The sequence below is a fragment of the Nannospalax galili genome, unplaced genomic scaffold, assembly GCF_000622305.1.
Source record: "Nannospalax galili isolate Female #2095 unplaced genomic scaffold, S.galili_v1.0 scaffold159, whole genome shotgun sequence".
Taxonomy (NCBI): Eukaryota; Metazoa; Chordata; class Mammalia; order Rodentia; family Spalacidae; genus Nannospalax; species Nannospalax galili.
Window position 1 is genome coordinate 1,970,233 of NW_008343239.1, and position 20,646 is coordinate 1,990,878.

Consider the following 20,646-nt stretch of genomic DNA (forward strand, 5'->3'; position numbering starts at 1 on the left):
TATACTTTTGAAAATGAACCTCAATGTTAATAGGAACTTCCTACATTTTTTTCCTGGTTTCATAGAAACTGTAGCAGCTTTAGATCACACAATCTGTCACAGGCTCATCAGAAGTAAACTTTAATTATTAAACACAGAGTCCAAGTCTGTCCCCAAGTAGGGGAAAGCTTGGACAAGAACTTAATATGCTATGATGAGAAACACAACAATGTAAAGGAAATACATTTTGGTGAGGACACACTCACTTTTCATTCCGTGACAATCTTTCCCTTGCAAAAGCATTGGCCACAGAGTAAGCGATGGGTTGAGTTTACTGGACAGGGGTGCTGACTTTAGACCGAAACTTGGTTTCTCCAAAATATTGAGGTTTTTATTCTCCGTGGGTGACACATAGTAAGCAAAGTTCTTTGCAACCAGCTCATCATTAACACAAACCTAAAATTTAAACATATAAAATTTAAACATTTCATGAATAGTAAAATGAGTGTAGTCAAGTGAATAGAAAGTCAGTAATCCCAAACTCAGCTTCCAATTTCAGTCTTTAGAAAAATTATTTTATGGAGCATAATTTGATAGAAACATCTCTTGGCTCCTGCTGTGCTAACAATAAAGTAATAAATGCTTCTCATCAACTCTCCTCATGAGAAAATAGCACATCAAGCTACATGAAATACATACACATCTTGGAAGAGGAGAGCACTAACAAAACCTGCCCAGGCAGAGCACTGATGGGAGGTCACTAACCATGAGAAACTGATAAACTGGGTCTTATCAAAACATAAAGCTCCAAGTCAGGCATTGTAGCACATGCCTGTAATCCTAGCACCTGAAAGGCAAAGACACAGAGATCACAACAGAGAGATGGTCCAAAATATTTTAGAATTAACTCTGGATAGACATATGTCCAAACTAAAGAACTTGGGGCTGGGGAGATAATACAGTTGGTAAAGTTCTTGTGTCACAAATATGAAGACCTGAGTTCAATCCCCAGAACCCACATAAACATGCTGGGAATGGTGCATGCACTTTTTTTTTTTTTTTAAAAAAAAAAGAAAGTTCTTAAATTTTTCAGTTTTGGGGTTGGAGAGATGGCTCAGAGGTTAAGAGTACTGGATGCTCTTGCAGAGGACCCAGGTTTGGTTCCCAGCACCCACAAGGTAGCTAACATGGCAGCTAACAAGTGTCTGTTAAGTCTAGTTCCAGGGAATCTGACACCCTCTTTTGCCCTCTGCAGTTACTATACCCATGAGGTATGTTTACATACATGCAGGCAAAACACTCGTATATATAAAGTAAAAAAGTAAATTTTAAAAATTAATTTTTTAAATTATGTGTATGTCTTAGAGTGAGTTTCTGCATATGAGTGCAGTGCTCAAAGAGGCCAGAAGAGGGCATCAGGTCCCCCCTAAAATGGAGTACAGGCAGTTGTTGAACCTCCTAATGTGGGTGCTTGGAATTGAATTCAGGTCCTGTGTAAGAGCAGTACATACACTTAACTGCTGAGTCATCTCTCCAGTCCAGGTGGAATGCACTTGTAATGCCACATATGGGGAGGTAGAAGGAAGAGGGCCCTTAGAGCTGGCCAGTCAGTGTAGCCTAATCAGTGAACTCCAGGCCAATGAGAGACCCTGTCTCAAAGGATGTGGACAGCATTTCTGAGGCTGGCATCCAAGCTTGGCCTCTGGCCTCCACATGCATGTGTACATATGAACATGTACACAGACATGCATCCACACGTACATAAAAGGACTCCCAAAATTAAAAAAAAAAAACCTACCCAGTGAGCAAACAGGCAAGATATCTTAATGTTTCATAACAGAAAACTACATGGATTACAAATACATGAAAGCATCACTGGTCATTTGGCAAATGCATATTTAACCCACAGTGAGATATCACCACACATCTACTTGACTGGTCACATAAGTGCAGAAGAGGGCATGGAAGAACTGGAAATCTCACATACTACTGATGTAAATGAAAAATGGTCAGCCACTCTGGGAAGCAATTTGGCAGCTTCTTAACGTTGGCAGTATTATTCAGAAGTTGGACTCCTAGGTATTTATCCAAAATAAATGAAAGATAAATGAAAGCATAGATCCACAGGAAAACCAATACATGTTGTGTATTAACTGGTTACAGGTCAAATATCCATAGACAAAATGGGTAATACACTGTAGTATAGCCATATAAGGGAAGAGCTCTTCATAATATAAGAACAGAGCACTGATATTTGCAGCAACAATGGACACTTCTTTCTTTTTTTGACAGTGTCTCCCTGTAGCCCCAGCTGGCCTGGAACTCACTATGTAGGCCAGGCTGGCCTTGAACTCACAGAGATCCGCCTGCCTCTGCCTCCCGAGCTCTGGGATTTAAAGGTGTGCACCACCACACCTGGCTTAAATAAAATATTTTTTAAATTCAAAATGAAAAGTCATAGGTGAGCTCAATCATGATATGGGGAACATAAAATATAAACTAATAATTTACTATTATTTACTACAAAATAATAATCACAATGCACAGGGTAGGAAAGAGAAAATCTAATCTGAGCAACTTTCAAGAACCACATCTTGGCTGTATTATGTAAAGATAGAGTCAAATTTCATTTCCATAGGAATGTGGGTTAGCAATTTTGAAATTTTTTCATGCAAATACTAGCATTAATCAAATTAACTATGACTATACTCACCTCAATAAGTAAAATGGGGAGGAACCGAGGAAGACAATGTCGCCTTTGGGCCTACACACATATGCATGCACAGAAATGCATCTACTTGACATATACTTGTGCCCCCCCCACAAAGGCATGCACACTACACATACAAAAATCAGCATACAAAACAAGTGACTTTTAAAAATATCCCTAACAAGCTGATCAAGAAAAAAAATGGAAGTTTAAAAAAATCGAGGTTAAAAAAAAAAAATCCATTCCCTTTAGTTTCAAAAACTAAAACTAACTAGGAATAAACCTAACAAAGGAGGTGGAAAACCTCTACCATGAAAACTTTAAGACCCTGAAGAATCTATCTTGTTTAGCTTTTCAAAGAACTAGCTCTTAAGATTCATTGATTCTCATAGTTTTCTTTGATTATATTTCATTAATCTCTGCTCTGATTTTTGTTATTTCTTCTCAACTTCTGGGTTTGGGTTTCATTTGTTCTTGCCTTTCCGGAGTCTTGAGTTGCAATGTTAAGTCATTTATTTGGGCTCTTTCTGATTTTTTAATGTAGGCACTTAGAGCTATCAACTTCCCTATTAGGACTGCTTTTAAAGTGTCCCAGAGGTACTTGTTGTGTTGTACTGTCCTTTTCGTTTAATTCCAGGATAGATATCTAAAATCATGGAAACCACCAAAGTTAAACCAAGAAGAAATCAACAGTTTAAACAGACCCCTAACATGTAAGGAAATTGAAACAGTAATACAAAACCTCCTGACTAAAAAAACCCCAGGCCCAGATGGATTTACTGCAGGATTCTATCAGACACATAAAGACTTCTAACCAATACTACTTAAATTATTCAAAAAGATAAAAACAAAGGGAGGATTCTCAAATTCCTTCTATGAAGCCAGCATCACTCTAGTACCAAAACAAGGTAAAGACACAACCAAAAATGAAAACTATAGACCCATATCCTTAATGAACATAGATGCAAAAATTCTCAACAAAATATGTGCAAACCACACACAGATGTGCATCAAAAAGATCACTTGACATGATCAAGTAAGCTGTATTCCAGAGATACAGGGATAGTTCAATAAATGTTATAAATCATATAAATGGACTCAAACACAAAAACCACATGGTCATCTCAATAGATACAGGAAAGGCTTTCAACAAAATTCAACATGTATTCATGATAAAAGTTCTAAAGGGAATTGGACCAGAGGGACTATACCTCAACATAATTAAACCTGTATACAACAAAGCCAGGTGTGGTAGTGCACACCTTTAATCCCAGCACTTGAGAGGCACAGGCAGGCAAATCTTGGTGAGTTCGAGGCCAGCCTGATCTACATAGTGAATTCTGGGCCAGCTGGGGCTACTGGGACACCCTGTCTCAAAAAGGCCAAAAAAAAAAAAAAGCTGTAAACAAACACACAGCCAACATGATTCTAAATGGCAAAAAACTGGAAGCATTCCCATTAAAACCAGGAACCAGACAAGGCTGTCCACTGTCTCCACTCCTTTTCAATACAGTGGTTGAATCTCTTGCTAGAGCAGTAAGACAAGAGAAGGAAATTAAGGAGTACTAATTGGAAAAGAAGAGGTTAAATTATCCCTTTTTGCAGACGATATGATACTATACCTAAGAGATCCCAAAAATTCTACCAGAAAACTCCTAGAACTGATCAACACTTTCAATAAAGTGGTAGGTACAAAATTAATCTACAAAAATCAGTAGCATTTCTATATACTAATAACAAGCAAGCAGTTAAAAAGTACAGGGAAACCCTCTCATTCACAATAGCCTCAAAAAAATATCTTGGAATAAACCTGAACAAAGACATCAAAGATCTCTACAACAAAAATTTTAAATCTTTAAAGAAAGAAATTGAGGAAGACATCAGAAGATGGAAGGACCTCCCATGCTCATGGATTAGAATTAATATTATGAAAATGACCATCCTAACAAAAGCAATATATAGTCAATGCAATTCCAATTGAAATCCCCGTGATATACATCACAGAATTAGAAAACAACACTCTTAAATTCATATGAAAGCACAAAAGACCTCGGATAGCCAAAGCAACCCTGAGCACAGAGAGCAATGCTGGGGGGATTATAATACCAGATCTCTATACTACAGAGTTATAGTCATAAAAACAGCATGATACTGGCACAAAAATAGACACATAGATCAATGGAACATAACTGAAAACACAAACTTGAGTACACACAATTTCAGCCACCTGATAGTTGACAAAGGTGCCAAGAACACACAATGGAGGAGGAAAAACAGCATCTTCAACAAATGGTGCTGGCAGAACTGGATCTCCATCTGTAGAAGAATGAAACTAGATCCTTATCTTTCCACCTTGAACAAAAGTCAACTCCAAATGGAACAAAGACCTCAGCGTGAAACTGGAAACCCTGAAACTATTAGAAGAAAACACTGGAAGTAACCTACAATATACAGGAGTAGGAAAATACTTTCTAAATTGGACACCAGTTGCTCAGGAATTAAGGTCAGCAATCAACAAGTGTGACCTCATTAAACTAAAAAGCTTCTGTACAGAAAAAGAAACCAAGTGAAGAGAAAACCCAGAGAGTGGGAGAAACTCATGAAAACAAATGACCCAATTAAAAGATGGACTAAAGATCTAAACAGAATTCTCAAAGGAATAAATACAGCTAGCTAAGACACATCTTAAAAGGTGTTCAACACTCTTAGTAATTATGGAAATGCAAATTAAAACTACCTTAAGATTTTACCTTACCTCAGTCAGACTGGCTAAGATCAAGAGAACAAATGATACCAAATGCTGGCAAGGATGTGGAGAAAGGGGAACACTTATTAACTGCTGGTGGGATTGCAAACTCAGGCAACCCTTATGAAAAGCAGTGTGGAGAATGCTTAAAAAACTAAAAAATGGCTGGGCATTGTGGCGCATGCCTTTAATCCTAGCACTCAGGAGGCAAAGGCAGTTATACCACTCCTTGGTAGATATCCAAAGGACTCATCCTACTGCAGAGACACTTGCACTACCATGCTTGTTGCTGCTCTTTTCACAATAGCTAAGAGATGGAAGCAACCTAAGTGCCCCTCAACCGTGAGTGGTTAACGAAAATGTGGTTCATTTACACGATGGATTCTTCTCAGCAGTAAAGAAAGTTGAAATAGGGGGCTGGAGAGAGAGCTCAGCGGTTAAGAATACTGACTGTTCTTGCAGAAGACCTGAGTTCGATTCCCAGCACCCACATGGCAGCTAACAACTGTCTGTAACTCCAGCTCCAGGGGATCCAACAGCCTCTTCTGTCCTCCACAGGCATTGCATGACACAGGTGTACTTCCATACATGCAGGCATAACACTCATACACATAAAATAAAATATTTAAAAAATAAAAATAAAGATGAAATAATAAAATTTGCAGGTAAATGGATGGATCTAGAAACTGTTATACTAAGTGAAGTAACATAGACTCAGAAAAACAAAGGATGTATGTTCTCCTTCATTTGTGGGTCCTAGTACCAAATCCTTATAAGTAAGTACATAACCTGATGTAACTGCAGGAACCAGGAAAATGGAAGGAAATCAGGGAGGTAAAGGGAAAGAAGGAACCTGAAAGAGAAAAATAGTAGGAGACAGGTGTTACTAAGGGAGAAATGTGCAAAAAGGGGAGTAAAGGGGAAGAGGAGGAGGAGGGCTATACAAAGAACTATAGGAATAAAGGGGAAGAAGGAGCTCAAAAGAAGTGGGACCACAGCATACAAAAATTATCAAGGGAAAAATGGGGAAAAGGGGGACATTTCAAATGGGAAGGGTGGAGAGGGAGGATAAGACAGGGAAAGAGGAGAGATAAGCAGTGTCTAGCTAGTATAGAAAGCTAGAGGGAATGGTATTAGTCCAAACACCTACTGAAAAATTATACATACAATATCCCTACATGAGTCTGTGTGTACAGCTGAAGATTACATAACAAGAAACAGTGCCAGACAGGAGAATCCTTTCTTTGAGTTGTTGGCCAGGGTAGTCCAAAAGACTCCCCAAATTACATAGGCTATTGCCACAGACCTTGATTGCCTCCCAGAACTTTATGGTAAGACCCTATTGCTGAAGACAGGACATACTTTGGACACAGGATTTGGAGCAACGGAGCTGGGACTGACCTGGAAGCCGCCTCCCCTGAAGGCTGGCTCTCATAGCTTTGGAGAGCACTGCACAGGCTGCTAAGGGAGAACATCAGTCGATAGTCCAATCCTAGCTTCAAGGCCTAAAAACTATATCAACAACTAGCACAGCAAATGACATTGGTGCAACAGTGGCACTTTTTAATCTTGGGCATAATCAACAGCTACCTAATTGGACTTAAAGCCCACTCAATGGGAGGAAACTCATGTATGGTACTGTAAACCTAGTGAAATACACATGGCTGGAGCAGTCAAAGATCTCTCATTTCCCAATGCTCTCATATCCCTAGGCAAATATAATTTCTTACTATGTGCAAAATATGGATCCTTAAATTTACAGACAAGTATTCCAGCTGCCACCCGTCAAAGTAGCTTCTTTTTCAACAGAGAGAGATTATTACAGAGTTTTTACCACTGCTCACACAGGGATTCTCTATGAATTGCCCAAGCCTAAGTGGCACATCTAAGATGCAACCTCTACACCTAAAATTCATGGAACATAGAACAAGGGATGAAGAGAACACTAATGCTAATACTAAGCTTCATTAATGAAGCTTCCTCATGCAACAGAGGGCCAGGAATGCAAAAGGCCACAAATGGTCAAAACACAGAATAAGTCTGCAGAGTGTGGGTCCTTGAACAGGGCACCTATACTGAAGTCCACCCACTCAGGACTCAGGGACCACTGTGGAAGAGAGGGTGGAAAGATTGTTAAGAGCCAAGGAGGAGGTGCATGACCATATGGAAATAGTCCTTCAGGTACCTGGGATCCTTCTCATACAAACCTACAGCAATGGTGTCAGCATGCACAAGACCCATGCAAACTTAGGCAGACAAAAACCCAGCACAGAAATGTGGAAATTAACAGCATGCCCCAATCTTAGTCAAAGAATTACTGGCAGCTGATTACTGCTGGGTGAGGAAGAGCTGATCTTCTTGAAGGGAGAGACTGTAGATGGGCCGACTAAACCCCAGTGGATGAACTTGCACTGAGGGATGTCTCTTAACACAAATGACAGAATGTATAAATTTCATTGGGGGAGGTAATGGGAGGGTGCCAAAGGGAAAGGTGGTATAAAGATGATTTTCTGTATAAAATACACAAAAATTCAATAAAAATTTTTAAAAAGACATTTGAAGAAAGAAAAGGCAAGACACTAGGAGATAGAAAAATCTTTCATGCTCATGGATAGGTAGAATTACTATTGTGAAAATGGCCATATAACCAAAAGCATCTAGCCCAGTGTGGTGGGGAACACCTTTAATCGAAGCACTTGGGAGGCAGAAATAGAACAGCCTGATTTACAGAGTGAGTTCCAGGAGAGTCAGGGCTACAAAGTGAGACCCTATCTGAAAATTAAATAAATAAATAAATAAATAAATAAATAAACAAACAAATAAATAAGGAAAAGGAGGGTGATGACGTTGAACTGAAATTAGATGGATCTGAGCACTTAACACATGTAGAAATTGACAGATTAGAAACAGGTTGTGTGCATGAATGAGTTAGCACGTATACATATATTTTCTAACTCTCTCTGCCAAGAGAATACATAATCAATGACAGCCTAGTCAGTAGCACATTTAGTGCCCTCAGGTGTTATCTAATCATCACTCTTGAAAAGGGAACCAATTCTTCCTGGAGTAGTTGATTTATAGAGCTAGGAGAGTTGAAAATGAAAACTTAAAACAAGGTCCTGGAGCATCTGGTGGCATCAGAAGTAGGAGTGTTCACATAATGGCGGAACATGTTCACAGGACACATGGGCCACTTGGAATAACTTCTAATGATCACAATTTGAGCAAGTTTGAACAAGACAATAATGAAAGTAATGGATAAATCCTCAAATAAAATAACAAATTCCACACTAATATCAATTGCTGAATAGCTTAAATGGAGGGAAGACAGATGGTCCTTTGTTCCAGCAGAATCTCATTAAAAAAGTAGGAATGATGGGAACAGATAGACATCACATTAATAAGTTTTTAAAGTTTTTTAATTTGAATTTTTACAATTTTCAAACAATGCATTTTTTTTATTTAGACCCCCTCCCCTATCTACACCCCCTACAACCCCTACCCAATTTCATGTACTCCATTATACACACACGTGTGTATGTGTATGTATGTATGTATGTATTTAAAGCCTACAGAGTCAAGCTTCTGTTCCCAAGTGTCCTTTGGTGTGGGTCTATCCACCAGAGCCTGGTTAGACTACTGAGCCATATCTTTAAAGAAGACTGACTCTCCTTCCCCAGAAGCTATCAGTTGCCAACAGTTACTCAGCTAAAGGTGGGGTTTCCTATCCACTTCCCCACTTCTATGCTGGAATTCTGTCTGGCTTGAGTTTACATGGGTCTTGTGCATGATGTCATCATAGAATGAGTTCATATGTGTAATTGCCCAGCTGTTACTGTTGGAAAACTGTTTCCTTGCCAGGCACTTGGAGCAGAGGCAGGCGGATCTCTGAGAGTTCAAGGCCAGCCTGGTCTACCTAGTGAGTTCCAGGTCAGCTGGGGCTACAAGGAGACCCTGTCTCAAAAAGACCAAAAATCAAAACTGTTTCCATGTGGTCATCCACCACCTCTGACTGTTACAACCCCCCACCCCCACCTTTCACAATGATCCTTGAGCACTGGATGGCAGAAGTGTCATATAGGTGATCTATTTAAGGATAAGCACACTGCAGTCTCTTATTGTCTGCAAACTGGCCAGTTGTGGGTCTCTGTGTTAATCACCATCTGCTACATGAGGAAGCTTCTTTCGTCAGAGTTGAGAGATGCACTAATCTGGCAAAATATGTCGACTGGTGCAATGGTGGCACGGATGTTACCAGAGTAACCAACCACTTTCTGAGTGGATTTGAGGTCCATTTCATAAGATGGATCACATACCTGACACTGATATCAGGCCTAGGAATCTGTGGCTTGATAGGTCATAGTTCATAGCGGAGATCCTAGTACTATTATCTGGGTAAACAGATATAAATTAAACCAACTCCTAATGACATTGTTATACATTAACAACTTTTAAAGTTCAAAGTCACTGATAAAGCCAGGCATAGTAGCACACACTGTAATTCCAGCACTTGGGAAGCAGAGGCAGAAGTACACATTCAAGGCTAGTCTGGACTACATATGGAGGCCTTGTTTCAAAACAAAACAACAAAAAACAAAAACACATGGATGGGTTAAATTTAGACAGGCTCAAAGTATCTACTCATAAAATATTTATTAGTATCAAACAGGAGAACAAAGGGCTGGAGAGATGGCTCGGTGGTTAAGAGTACTTGTTACTCTTGCAGAAGACCAGGGTTCAGTTCCTAGGACCCACATGTCAGTAACAACCATCTTTAACTCCAGTTTCAGGGAATCTAACACCCTTTTCTGGCCTCTGCAGACATTGCATGCATGTGGTGCACTTACATATGTGCAAGCAAAACACTCATACACATATTTTTTAATTAAAAATATTAAAAAAGGGAAAACAACTCTACACAGGAAAGACCTGGTCAGCACCATGTTACCTAGGTGATAGCCACAGAAACTAATCACTGGGAATCAGATATGTGAACAGTATGAGCTCTCCTACAACTCACTGAGAAAGGCACAATATCACCTGTTACTCTTGCCAAAAGCATACAACCTTGACTGAAGATGAGGAAGTATCAGACAAATCCAACTTAAGTAGCATTCATAAAATATCTGCAGATGTGTCAGCCTTTCACAGATGTCAAGTCACTAATGGTGAGGAAGGATGTCCCAGCTTAGGGCCCAGACCAGAAAAAAAGTGTGGTGATGAAACAAATAAGGTTCAAAATAGAATTGTTATCAAGTTGGGCACATGCCTTTAGACTTAGCACTTGGGAGGCAGAGGCAGGTGAATCTCTGTGTGATCGAGGCCAGCCTGGTCTACATAGTGAGTTCCAGGCCAGCTGGGGCTGCAGGGAGGCCCTTTCTCAAAAAGACCAAAAAAAAAAATAATATTGTTATCAATGTTAATTCTGGTTTTAATCATTGTAATATGATTCTATAGATTCTATACAAGGTTAAGGAGAATCTGTGTCAACACAAAAATCTGTACCCGGTTTAAATTTTTTAGTGTATATTCATTGAACAAAATGATAAGTTGCATGCGCATTTCATTCACGTACACCACACACCTTGTATCTCCTACTTTATACCCTCCTGCTGGTTCCCATCCCTTCTACTTTCTCACCGCCATCCTCTCTCTCTGCCCCCCCAATTTTAAACTCGATTAGAAATACCTGAATTTGGTTTTTTCTTTTTTTTGCATCTCTTCTGTAACTATTTCCAGTATAATTGCTATGGGCACAGAGTGGCACCTTATGCTGACCTAACAGAAAGCACAGGTAGCCAAATGTAGCAGCTAACATCTCGAGAGGAGGAACTGGCGTACATGTGGTATCCACTTTCCACGTATGGTATCTGAATTCTTTACAATGAACACATATCATGTACACGATGTGGGGGAGTGAATTAACATCACAGAAATGAGGGCTAGGGACATAGCTCAGTGACAGAGCACTTGCCTAGTCATGTACAAGGCCCTAGGTCAATCCCTAGGACACCATCACAGAGGAGATGAGTATTTATAAAAATTATGTTTTCTTAGGCCGGGTGTGGTGGCGCACGCCTTTAATCCCAGCACCTGGGAGGCAGAGGCAGGTGGATCTTTGTGAGTTCAAGGCCAGCCTGGTCTACATAGCAAGTTCGGGTCAGCTGAGACTACAGGGAGACCCTGTCTCAAAACAAAACGAAACAAAACAAAACAAAACAAAACAAAACAAACCAGAGTGGGAGCAAGAGAGGAAGACACCCAACATGGACTCTTGATCTCTATACATGTACACATGGGCAAGCATACACAAACATATTGTTCTAGTTTGTTTCTCCATTCCAGTGACAAAACACTCTGACCAATACCAACTTGGGGAGAAAAGGGTTTACTTGGCTTACATCTCCTGGGTCACAGTTCATCACTGAGGAAGCCCAAGGTAGGATCTCAGGGTAGGAACCTGGAGGCATGAGCTAAAGCACAGGCCATGGAGATTGCTTACTGGCTTGTTCTCCTGGCCCCTGCTCAACCTCCTTTCTTATACAACATAGACCCACCTGCCCAGGGGTGGCACCACCCACAGTGAGCTGGGCTCTCCTATGTAAGTCAGTAATCAAGAAAATGACCCACAGACATGGTCAGAGGCCAGTCCAATGGAGGCAATTCACCAATTGAGATCCTTCAACCCAGGTGTGTCAGGTTGATAACTAAAGCTATTCATCACACATATGTACACACAAATAATAATAATAATAATAATAATAATAATAATAATAATAATAATAATAATAAATAACAAATGCTCTCTAAATGCTGAAGTCATTTTTTACGGTAATCTGCAAAGAAGGGTTAGGGTATAGCTCAATAGTAGAGTACTTAGCTTCTATTCTAAACTAGACCTTCAAAGGTTAAAATAATTTCTATTCTGTGTGAATTAGTTTCATTAAAATAAAATTTAAAATAAGGAAAAATATATTTTCAAAATACAAATCTTGTCCAGATACAGTGGCCCATGCCTCTAATTCCAGCACTTCAGATATAGCAGCAGGGAGATTAAAAATTTAAGGTTGGTCTTGGCAACATCAAAGTTCAAGGCCAGCTGGGGCTACACAATGCTCTGTCTCAAAACAAAGCAAAACAAGACAAAACAAAACAGAAAAACCCAAATTGTTGACTTACTTTTTCATTTTTTATTGTTGCATAAAGGTAAACCTCAAAAGTATCTTCTTCCACAGCACATAATTTCGCCTCCACCTGGGTAGTTGCTAAATGGCATGAATGGACACACAAATGAGTAGAGTTTACTTGAGGTAATTATGGCCCATCTAGGTAGCAGGCAATGCTCAGGCCTTTCATACCCACTCATACTTCAGAACAGCCCTTAGAAGTGGCATTAGCTATGGGAATACTGGCTGGCAAGAGGTAGGAGAGATGCCACAAAACAGCATTTTATAGTCACTGACATAAACAAAGACATTTTATACACTTTAAGGTAGCAACGATGATTATTATACAACAAATGTCCACTTACTATGCCTTGCTCCTTGAAAGAAGCTGACCTTCTGATCAACTGCCGGGTCAAGAAAATATGCATACATTTACCTTGTACCCCTTAGCATTGAAATGCAAACTGAGAGTCGGGAATTACTACTGTGCAAGGGGTCCTCTACACAACCTGACACTTTATTTCATCTGACAGTTGCTAACACCCAAGACCACCTGCAAAATTACAGGGGCATAGCCTCTCCCAGGAGGAGCCCCATATGAGGAAGGCCAAACAGCTGAGCAGGTACCTCTCAAACACTTTGGCAACAGAAGCATAAGCCACCATGGGTGTCAGTTCAAAGCAGGGAACAGAAAATATACACTGGCCTTACCTCTTATAATGTTCTGAAAGTACTGGATAGCTGCACTGTCCCATTTTGTGGTGGGCCTAGAACAGTAAACAGATGCAACTTCATTACATAAAAATGACATGCTAATACACTACGTCATTTTGTTAACTCAATGGTGGGTGTTTCTGACATTAGATATCAAGCTCATAATTCAGATAACAAGGAGCCTATACCAACTCTGTTCCAGGGTATAGATCCCAGATATATCTGCCAATGACACCTTCAGAGCTCAGACAGGCACAGAGGCCCAACTCTTCCTCTTTTCTTTGTGAAGTATAGGAAAGATGCAGACAGAGTAAACCGATGGAAATCAAAAGGAGCTAGGGCAAGAGCACTAGAGCTGCAGAGTGAGGAACAGCATACGAAGAGTGTAGCTGGCTTTCCCAGAGTATGTTTGCTATTGCCATGACCATCTCTTGAGTTGCTTTGCTCTGTGTGTATTATGCCATTCTCTGGTAGCCAGTGCGGGACTCTACACACGTGGTCTTGCTCTGTGGAGAGCATATGCTTTGCTTAGGAAGATGGGTTTGTGGCAGCTAACTGGGGACAGTGCTACTGTGACAGAAGATACTGTAGGTTGATCTGAGATCTGATGCCTTCTTCTGGCCTCTGGGGGCACTGTACATACGTGGCACTCACTCACAGATATATGCACACATAAATAAAAGTAATTTTTAAAAAAGAAAAGGTGATGAATGAAAGAAATTAAGCATGTAACTTCAAATAATTATAAAGGATTTCTAAAAGGAGGACATAAAGATAATGGTTCCAAAACCTTACTATACATGAAAAAACTACCTAATAATCTTTTAGAAAGAAATGTACTAAGCTCCTGTAAGGCAACAAACTCAAGAGAAAAATCAATACAGTGTAAGAATGTCACACACGCGAGACAGAAAATAAGTACAAGAGGAAATAGCCAAGAATACCAATAACATTCAACATAGCGCAAGAAAAGCAGCACTTATTTTTTTTTATATTTTTGCATGTCTGTAGTTTTGTGTGCAGTGTGTACAAGTGTATGTGGGTATGTGTGGAGGCTCAGGTTGATGTCAGGTGTCTTTCCTTAATCACTCTCCAACTTTTTTATTTTTTTAGGGTGTCTCACTGAACCTGAAGTTCATCAATTTGGCTAGGCTGGCTGGCCAATGAGCTTCGGGAGTTTGCCAGTCCCCACTTCTCCTCCCCCAGGCTAGGTTAACAGGCACATGTCACTTGGCCTAACTAATTTTTCACATGGGTTCTGGGAATCCAAAATTCAGGTTTGCTTGCGTAGCAGGCACTTTACTGATAGCTATGTATGCACCTGCAAAGCAGTACTTCCTATATAGCAATGGTGGCAAAAGTTGCTAGTCTTTCTCGAGGGAAATTTGATAAAATTTATCAAAAATTACAATACAAATATTAAGAACATTGTTTTAGGTAAAATGCAAATGAAAAAGTATCACATACTGAAGGTGAATGAAACTTAGTGAGAACACGTATCTGAAGCCCCGTCTACAATGAATAGAGTTGGGCAAGGTCCCTGATGTGCAGAAGAGCTTCCCTGAAGACCACTGCAGTGCCGAGCCAGGGGTCCTGGGACGTACAGGGCCAGTATCTACCTCATACCTGGAGAACCAGCAGCTGGTTCTGAAAGACGAACACAGTGAGCATAGGCCATTGTCCTGGGGCCCTTACTCCCAGTGTTCCAGGGCCAAGGTGCGTAAGTGGTGGGCTGGGTGGAGAGCAACCTTACAGGAAGCACTGGCCTCCAGATGAGCTGGCTTTATTTGTGTACATTCCAAGGCTACCCACAAAATTGATGTATCACCTCAAGGGAATTGTGGGTGTTGTTGTTGAAGGGTTTGGGGAGTCGAGGATGGGCATGTCTACAAAGAGCCATGAAAGCATCCAGAGAGGCAGCTTCTACATTGCAACAATGCTAGGACATGTCAGTGGAGTCCAAACAGGGCGGCTTCCTGAGGCTTTTCTCTCCAAAATGTCACAGTACTGGAAGGGTTGGGACTTTCCTGCTAACTCGACAGGACACAGAAAACAGAAACCAAGCCCTTCAGTAATGCCTATCCCAGAGAGCAGAAGTAACACCCATACCTAACACAGCACTGCCAATGCAGGGAGCTATCCTGTACAAACATTGGCACCATTATCAGATGCTGGGAGAAAGGAGTGAGGAGAGGGAGCGATGCTCACATATATACCTGTATATGTGGGGGGGGGCGGTTCGTATGTGCATTGCACATGTATGTATGTGTTCATGTGTGAGTACACATCTGTGCAGTGGTACATGCATGTGGAAGCCAGAAGTTGACATCAGGTGTCTTCCTCAATTTCTCTCCAATTTTATTTACTGAGAGAGGGTTTCTCGCTCAGTGAAGAGCTCACCGATCCAGCTAGTCAGCTTGTCTTGGGGATTCGCTGCCTCTGCCTCCTGAGCAGGGATTACAGGTAGACTGCCATACACACATCTGATCCTATTTACCTGCCTGGATTTCATAAGTAGGTGCTAGGGATCTGAATTCCAGTTCTCATGCATGCACTGCAAGCACTTTATCCACAGAGCCATCCTCCTAGCCCCACATCTATGTGTTTTATATGGACATGCCAAGTAGTTTGGAAAGAAAATAGCCATCAAGAGGTAAAAGGTTTAACTCAAATAATTATATCCACTATAAAAAAGACTAAAATTAGAGATACGTTCTTAAATTAATATTGCAAATAAGACAGGACAGTATGTTGTAATTTTCACTGAAGTGCCACACAGATGTATATAAAAACACTAACAAAGGTATGGATGTTCAGAGTTTTAACAGACCACAAAACCTCCTAGGAGGAAGGATGTGGTGTTAGAGAGAAATGCAATAAACTGTCTTCTTAGGAGGGGGGAATGTTCCATTATATTGCCTAGGCTGGCCTCAAACTCCTGAGCCCCTGCCTTAGCCCCACAAGCAGCTGAGACTACAGACTTGGACCACTGTCCTTAGATAATACACTTGTTTAATGGTGCGTGATTCTGTTTTTCTTCCCAGTTAATTTATTACTTTTACAACTTCAAAAAGGGCAACACACTCAGGTTCAAGCCTTCCTTCCCCAAACAAATTTCCTCATAGTGGCCTTTAAGATGGGGGTGACTCAGGAGTGACCTTGATGAGCACAGCTGTGAAACTGCTTAGCACTGCTACAGGGAAAGGGATTTCAAATGAATCCATATATTTAGTTTAAGGCTTTCTCATGACTCATTTAATTTAGAAGCTCTACTTACGCAATTTCAGCATTGTCTTCACAGATGTCAATATGCAATGTCACAGGTTTTATGCAATAAAGTCTGAATTTTTTTGCTCTATAAGGAAGCTGCATAAAAGATTCAACTGCAACTCGGATGCTTAAAAGTAAAATACAAATACTTCTATTACAAATAAAAAGTATACACGAAAAACTCATTTAAAAAGCAGACTTTTAATACTTATATACGTAATATGAAATACACAGAAACCAACTTTTCCTTTTTCTGATAATCAGGAACAGTGCTTAGAGTCATTTGGCTAGGGGGCATAAACTGTTCCCCAAGGAGTGAAAGAAAACTTATCTTTTATGTATAAAATGGAGGTCTACACACAGTACATAACAGTCCATCTGTGCTATTACAATTTCAAGGCACAGGAACAGATGTTTAGGGAAAAATGTCCAGTGAAGCTCCAAAAAGGAGAAAAACACTGAGTAACACTTGAGCCTGTGAAAAAAGTCTGAAGTTTTATTTTATGTTTTAAGACAAGGCCTAACATAACCCAGACTGGCCTGGAACTTGCTATTTTAGCCAAAGATGCCCCTAAACTCCTGATTCTCTTGCTTCCATGTCCCAAATGCTAGTATTACAAGGCATGTGCTACCATGCTTAGCTAGTTTAGATTTTTAAACACCAAATTTTGGCAGGTGAGATGCTTTAGTGATTAAGGCACTTGCCATCAAGCCTAAAAACCTGAGTTCAATCCCTGGAACCCACATGGTGGAAGGAGAGACCTGACTCCTTCCAATCATCCTCTGACCTACATGCATGCACCATGGCATGTGCCCCCCTCAATTTACACACACAACAAATATATACATAAATAAATAAGTAAAATACCAATTCTATCATATGATCAGAATCACACAATAGTTTTTGTAAACAAATGAATGTTGTCATTATTAGTCTCCAACTTTTAAAAGAGTTGAACTCAGATTTGATAAATAAGAAATTCAAGCTTTTTACTCCAATGCTCTTGAGGTAAACAACAGGCCACTTTAACCTAAGACTTCAACATAAACTTGTTCTCTTCCCTGGGTCCCCACCATTCATTCTATGGGCAGCCTCTCAGGCTTATCCTGAATGCTTGTTTATCATAGAATTCTCTTGCCCCAAACAATCTAAAAAGCTCCCCAGCAGTTAAACACAGTATTTTTAAAAACAATTATAGCTGTAAAGGTGTAGAACCACAAGCTACTCCTTCCTTAAGTGTCTGTAAATTCCCATTGTCCTCTACTTAAGATGGGCCTCTTACTACAACTGAAGCATATTTGGTATAGCTCCTTCAGTGTGAAGAGGGTCCTCATAGTTACCTAACTGACAACCTTTTACTGTGGGAAGTAAAATGGAAAGACTGTCACAAAATGCAAAGATTGACTTGCTGATAGTTCCAATAAATTGTAACATGTGGTCCCAGAATCAGTTCAGGCTGCCCAATGGACATCTGGCTACTGTATCTTACCCTAAGAGATGGTCATACCCTCCCTTTGCTATGCAAGATAATCAGGAATACGTACTTGTGTACTCTGTCCTGTGTACCCTGAGGGTGGCCCAGCAATCTCCCCTTTTCTGAGACAAGAAACTTTCTACTTCTTGGAAGAATCTTTGAGCCACAGCTCTCTACAGAGCCCACTCTTTCCATGAACAAGCTAAGGGGACAGATGAGATACCAGTGGCAGAGGCATCAAGAGGCACATAGGATTTGCCTGCCCGTGCAGGAAAGAAGCCCCCTGTGAGCCTCACTGTGATCACCTGTGCTTCCAGGGCTCTCACCTTACTTTAAAATGAACATTATTCTTTAAAACTGATGTCTCCTTAAGAAATATAAGGCAAAATTAGTGCAAACGTACTTTTTAGATTTTACTGGAATGTACTTGGCAAAATCCACAAGGAAACATTCTGCCAGGTAATGGTCTGCAGAAGAGACGATTGACTTAATCACAGCCCTGCACCAGCACTTTAGCTCCTGACAATACACCACACACACCTGCAAAGTGAAAGACAGTTCATGGTAAATCTCCAGTTATAGGAGAAAACTGAAGTCCTCAAATCATCTCAGCCAACCTCAGACTATAGGACAGAGGTGCAGAGAACTGAAGCCACCCTCAGTAAACACTGCCTGTCAGGAAAGAACTTCAGAAATGTCTTTTCGTACTTCAGGGGTTCCTTTTATCACAGTTTCCCTTGCCCACAGTAAACTACAATCTGAAAATATTAATGGAAAAAATCCAGAATTAAACAATTCATAACTTTAGTTATCCTCTGCTCTGAGAAGTGTAAGGAAATCTTGTACCATCTTGCTCCTTTTGAGTCCAGAATATGAATCACTGACTTCTCCAGCATATCCACTATACATATACTATTGGCCTGCTAGTCATCTTGTCTTGAACATCAGACTAGCTGTCATAGTACTGAAGTACTAGGGTGCAAATAACCTTTATTTTACCTAAAAATGGCCTCACATCACAGTGTATTACAGTATATTATAAACTGTTTTATTTTGTGATTGTTGTCAATCTCTTCCTATGCATTATTTATAAATTAAACTTTATCATAACATATGTATGTATAGGGGAAAACATACTGTATATAGGACTCAGGCATCCATGGGGGGTGTCTTAGAATATATTCCCTGTAGGTAAGGGGAGTATTATAAAATTATTTTGACTCCTTAACTGAAGGTAATCTTTAAAAAGTCAAATATGCCGTGCGTGGTGGCATAGGCCTGCAGTCCCAGCACTTGGGAGGCAGGCGGATCTCTGTGAGTTCAAGGCCAGCCTGGTCTACATAGTGAGTTCCAGGACAGCTGGGGCTACGGGGAGATCCCATCTCAAAAAGACCAAAAAAGTTAAAAAACAAAAAGTCAAATTTTAAAACTTGCATTACATTATCCTTTTTCATCAGAAAAACAAAAACTATAAATACCTGTTGATCAAAATAAATAATAAAATAAAATAAAAATAAAGGGACTAGAGAGATGGTTCAGCAGTTAAGAACACTGGTTGTTTTTGCAGAAGACCCGGGTTCAAATCCCAGCACCTACATGGAGGCTAACAACTGTCCATAATTCCAGTCCCAGGGGATCCGACAGCCTCTTCTGACCTTCATGGGCACTGCACGACACGGGTGCACTTACCTACATGCCGGCAATACACCCATACACATAAAATTAAAAAAAACCCTGTCGATCAAGTGAAATATCAGCTCACGATGAAAGTGCGACCCCAGCTCCTTATCCCCAATCTCTTCCATGGCACTCCCCACACTTTCCTCTCTAGTATAAATGGTCCTTGGATCTACAATAGTATGGATTTTTGTTTGTTTTGTTTACTGACCTAATACCAGCATCTCGTATAGTACCTGACATATGCAAGTCTTCAAAAACTACCTGTTGAATTCTGAATAAATGCAGGTCCTCTTAAAGGGAACCACTGTGACGAAGTGATAGTCCTTAGTATCCTGACTGGACCACAGGACCACTAGGTCACTTGACAGGAAATCACAGCCAAGGAAATCATATGCTGACCACAGGCTTTTATAAAGCCACCCAGCAAACTGACATTGGAAACTATAGTATAGCCATATCACAAAAAGGACAAGAGTCAGATCACTGAAGAATTCTGACTTAATGCTAACATCAAAGAAGCTTGTGGGAATGTGTTGCACACTTAATCGCCACAGTCAGCAGACTTTGAAATTGTGTTCTACTAGGGCTTCCACCACCCAGAGTCAATACAACAGGAAGTTCATATTCTAGGAAGTAAACAGGCTATCTCAATTTTATTTTTTGTCATTTTGAGACAGGGTCTCTCTGTAGCCCCAGCTGTCCTGGAACTCACTATGTAGACTAGGCTGGCCTTGAACTCATGGAGATCCACCTGCCTCTGCCTCCCGAGTGCTGGGATTAAAGGTGTGTGCCACCATGCCCGGCTTTTTTGGTCTTTTTGAGACAGGGTCTCCCTGTAGCCCCAGCTGGCCTCAAACTCACAGAGATCTACCTGCCTCTGCCTCCCAAGTGCTGGGACTAAAGGAG

The 20,646-nt window shown here is 40.5% G+C and overlaps 1 protein-coding gene across 1 annotated transcript in view; it reads right to left on the reverse strand.

Moving 5' to 3' along the window:
- Tdrd12 (tudor domain containing 12) overlaps positions 1 to 20,646 on the reverse strand; it is an 82,662-nt gene that overhangs the window by 52,619 nt on the left and 9,397 nt on the right. Inside the window, exons 3-7 of the mRNA XM_029566643.1 lie at positions 18,464 to 18,600; positions 16,593 to 16,712; positions 13,313 to 13,368; positions 12,615 to 12,700; positions 246 to 435 (exon numbers count right to left, since the gene is read on the reverse strand). Of these exons, the coding sequence (XP_029422503.1) occupies positions 246 to 435; positions 12,615 to 12,700; positions 13,313 to 13,368; positions 16,593 to 16,712; positions 18,464 to 18,600 (589 nt within the window). The remainder of the gene's footprint in view (positions 1 to 245; positions 436 to 12,614; positions 12,701 to 13,312; positions 13,369 to 16,592; positions 16,713 to 18,463; positions 18,601 to 20,646) is intronic.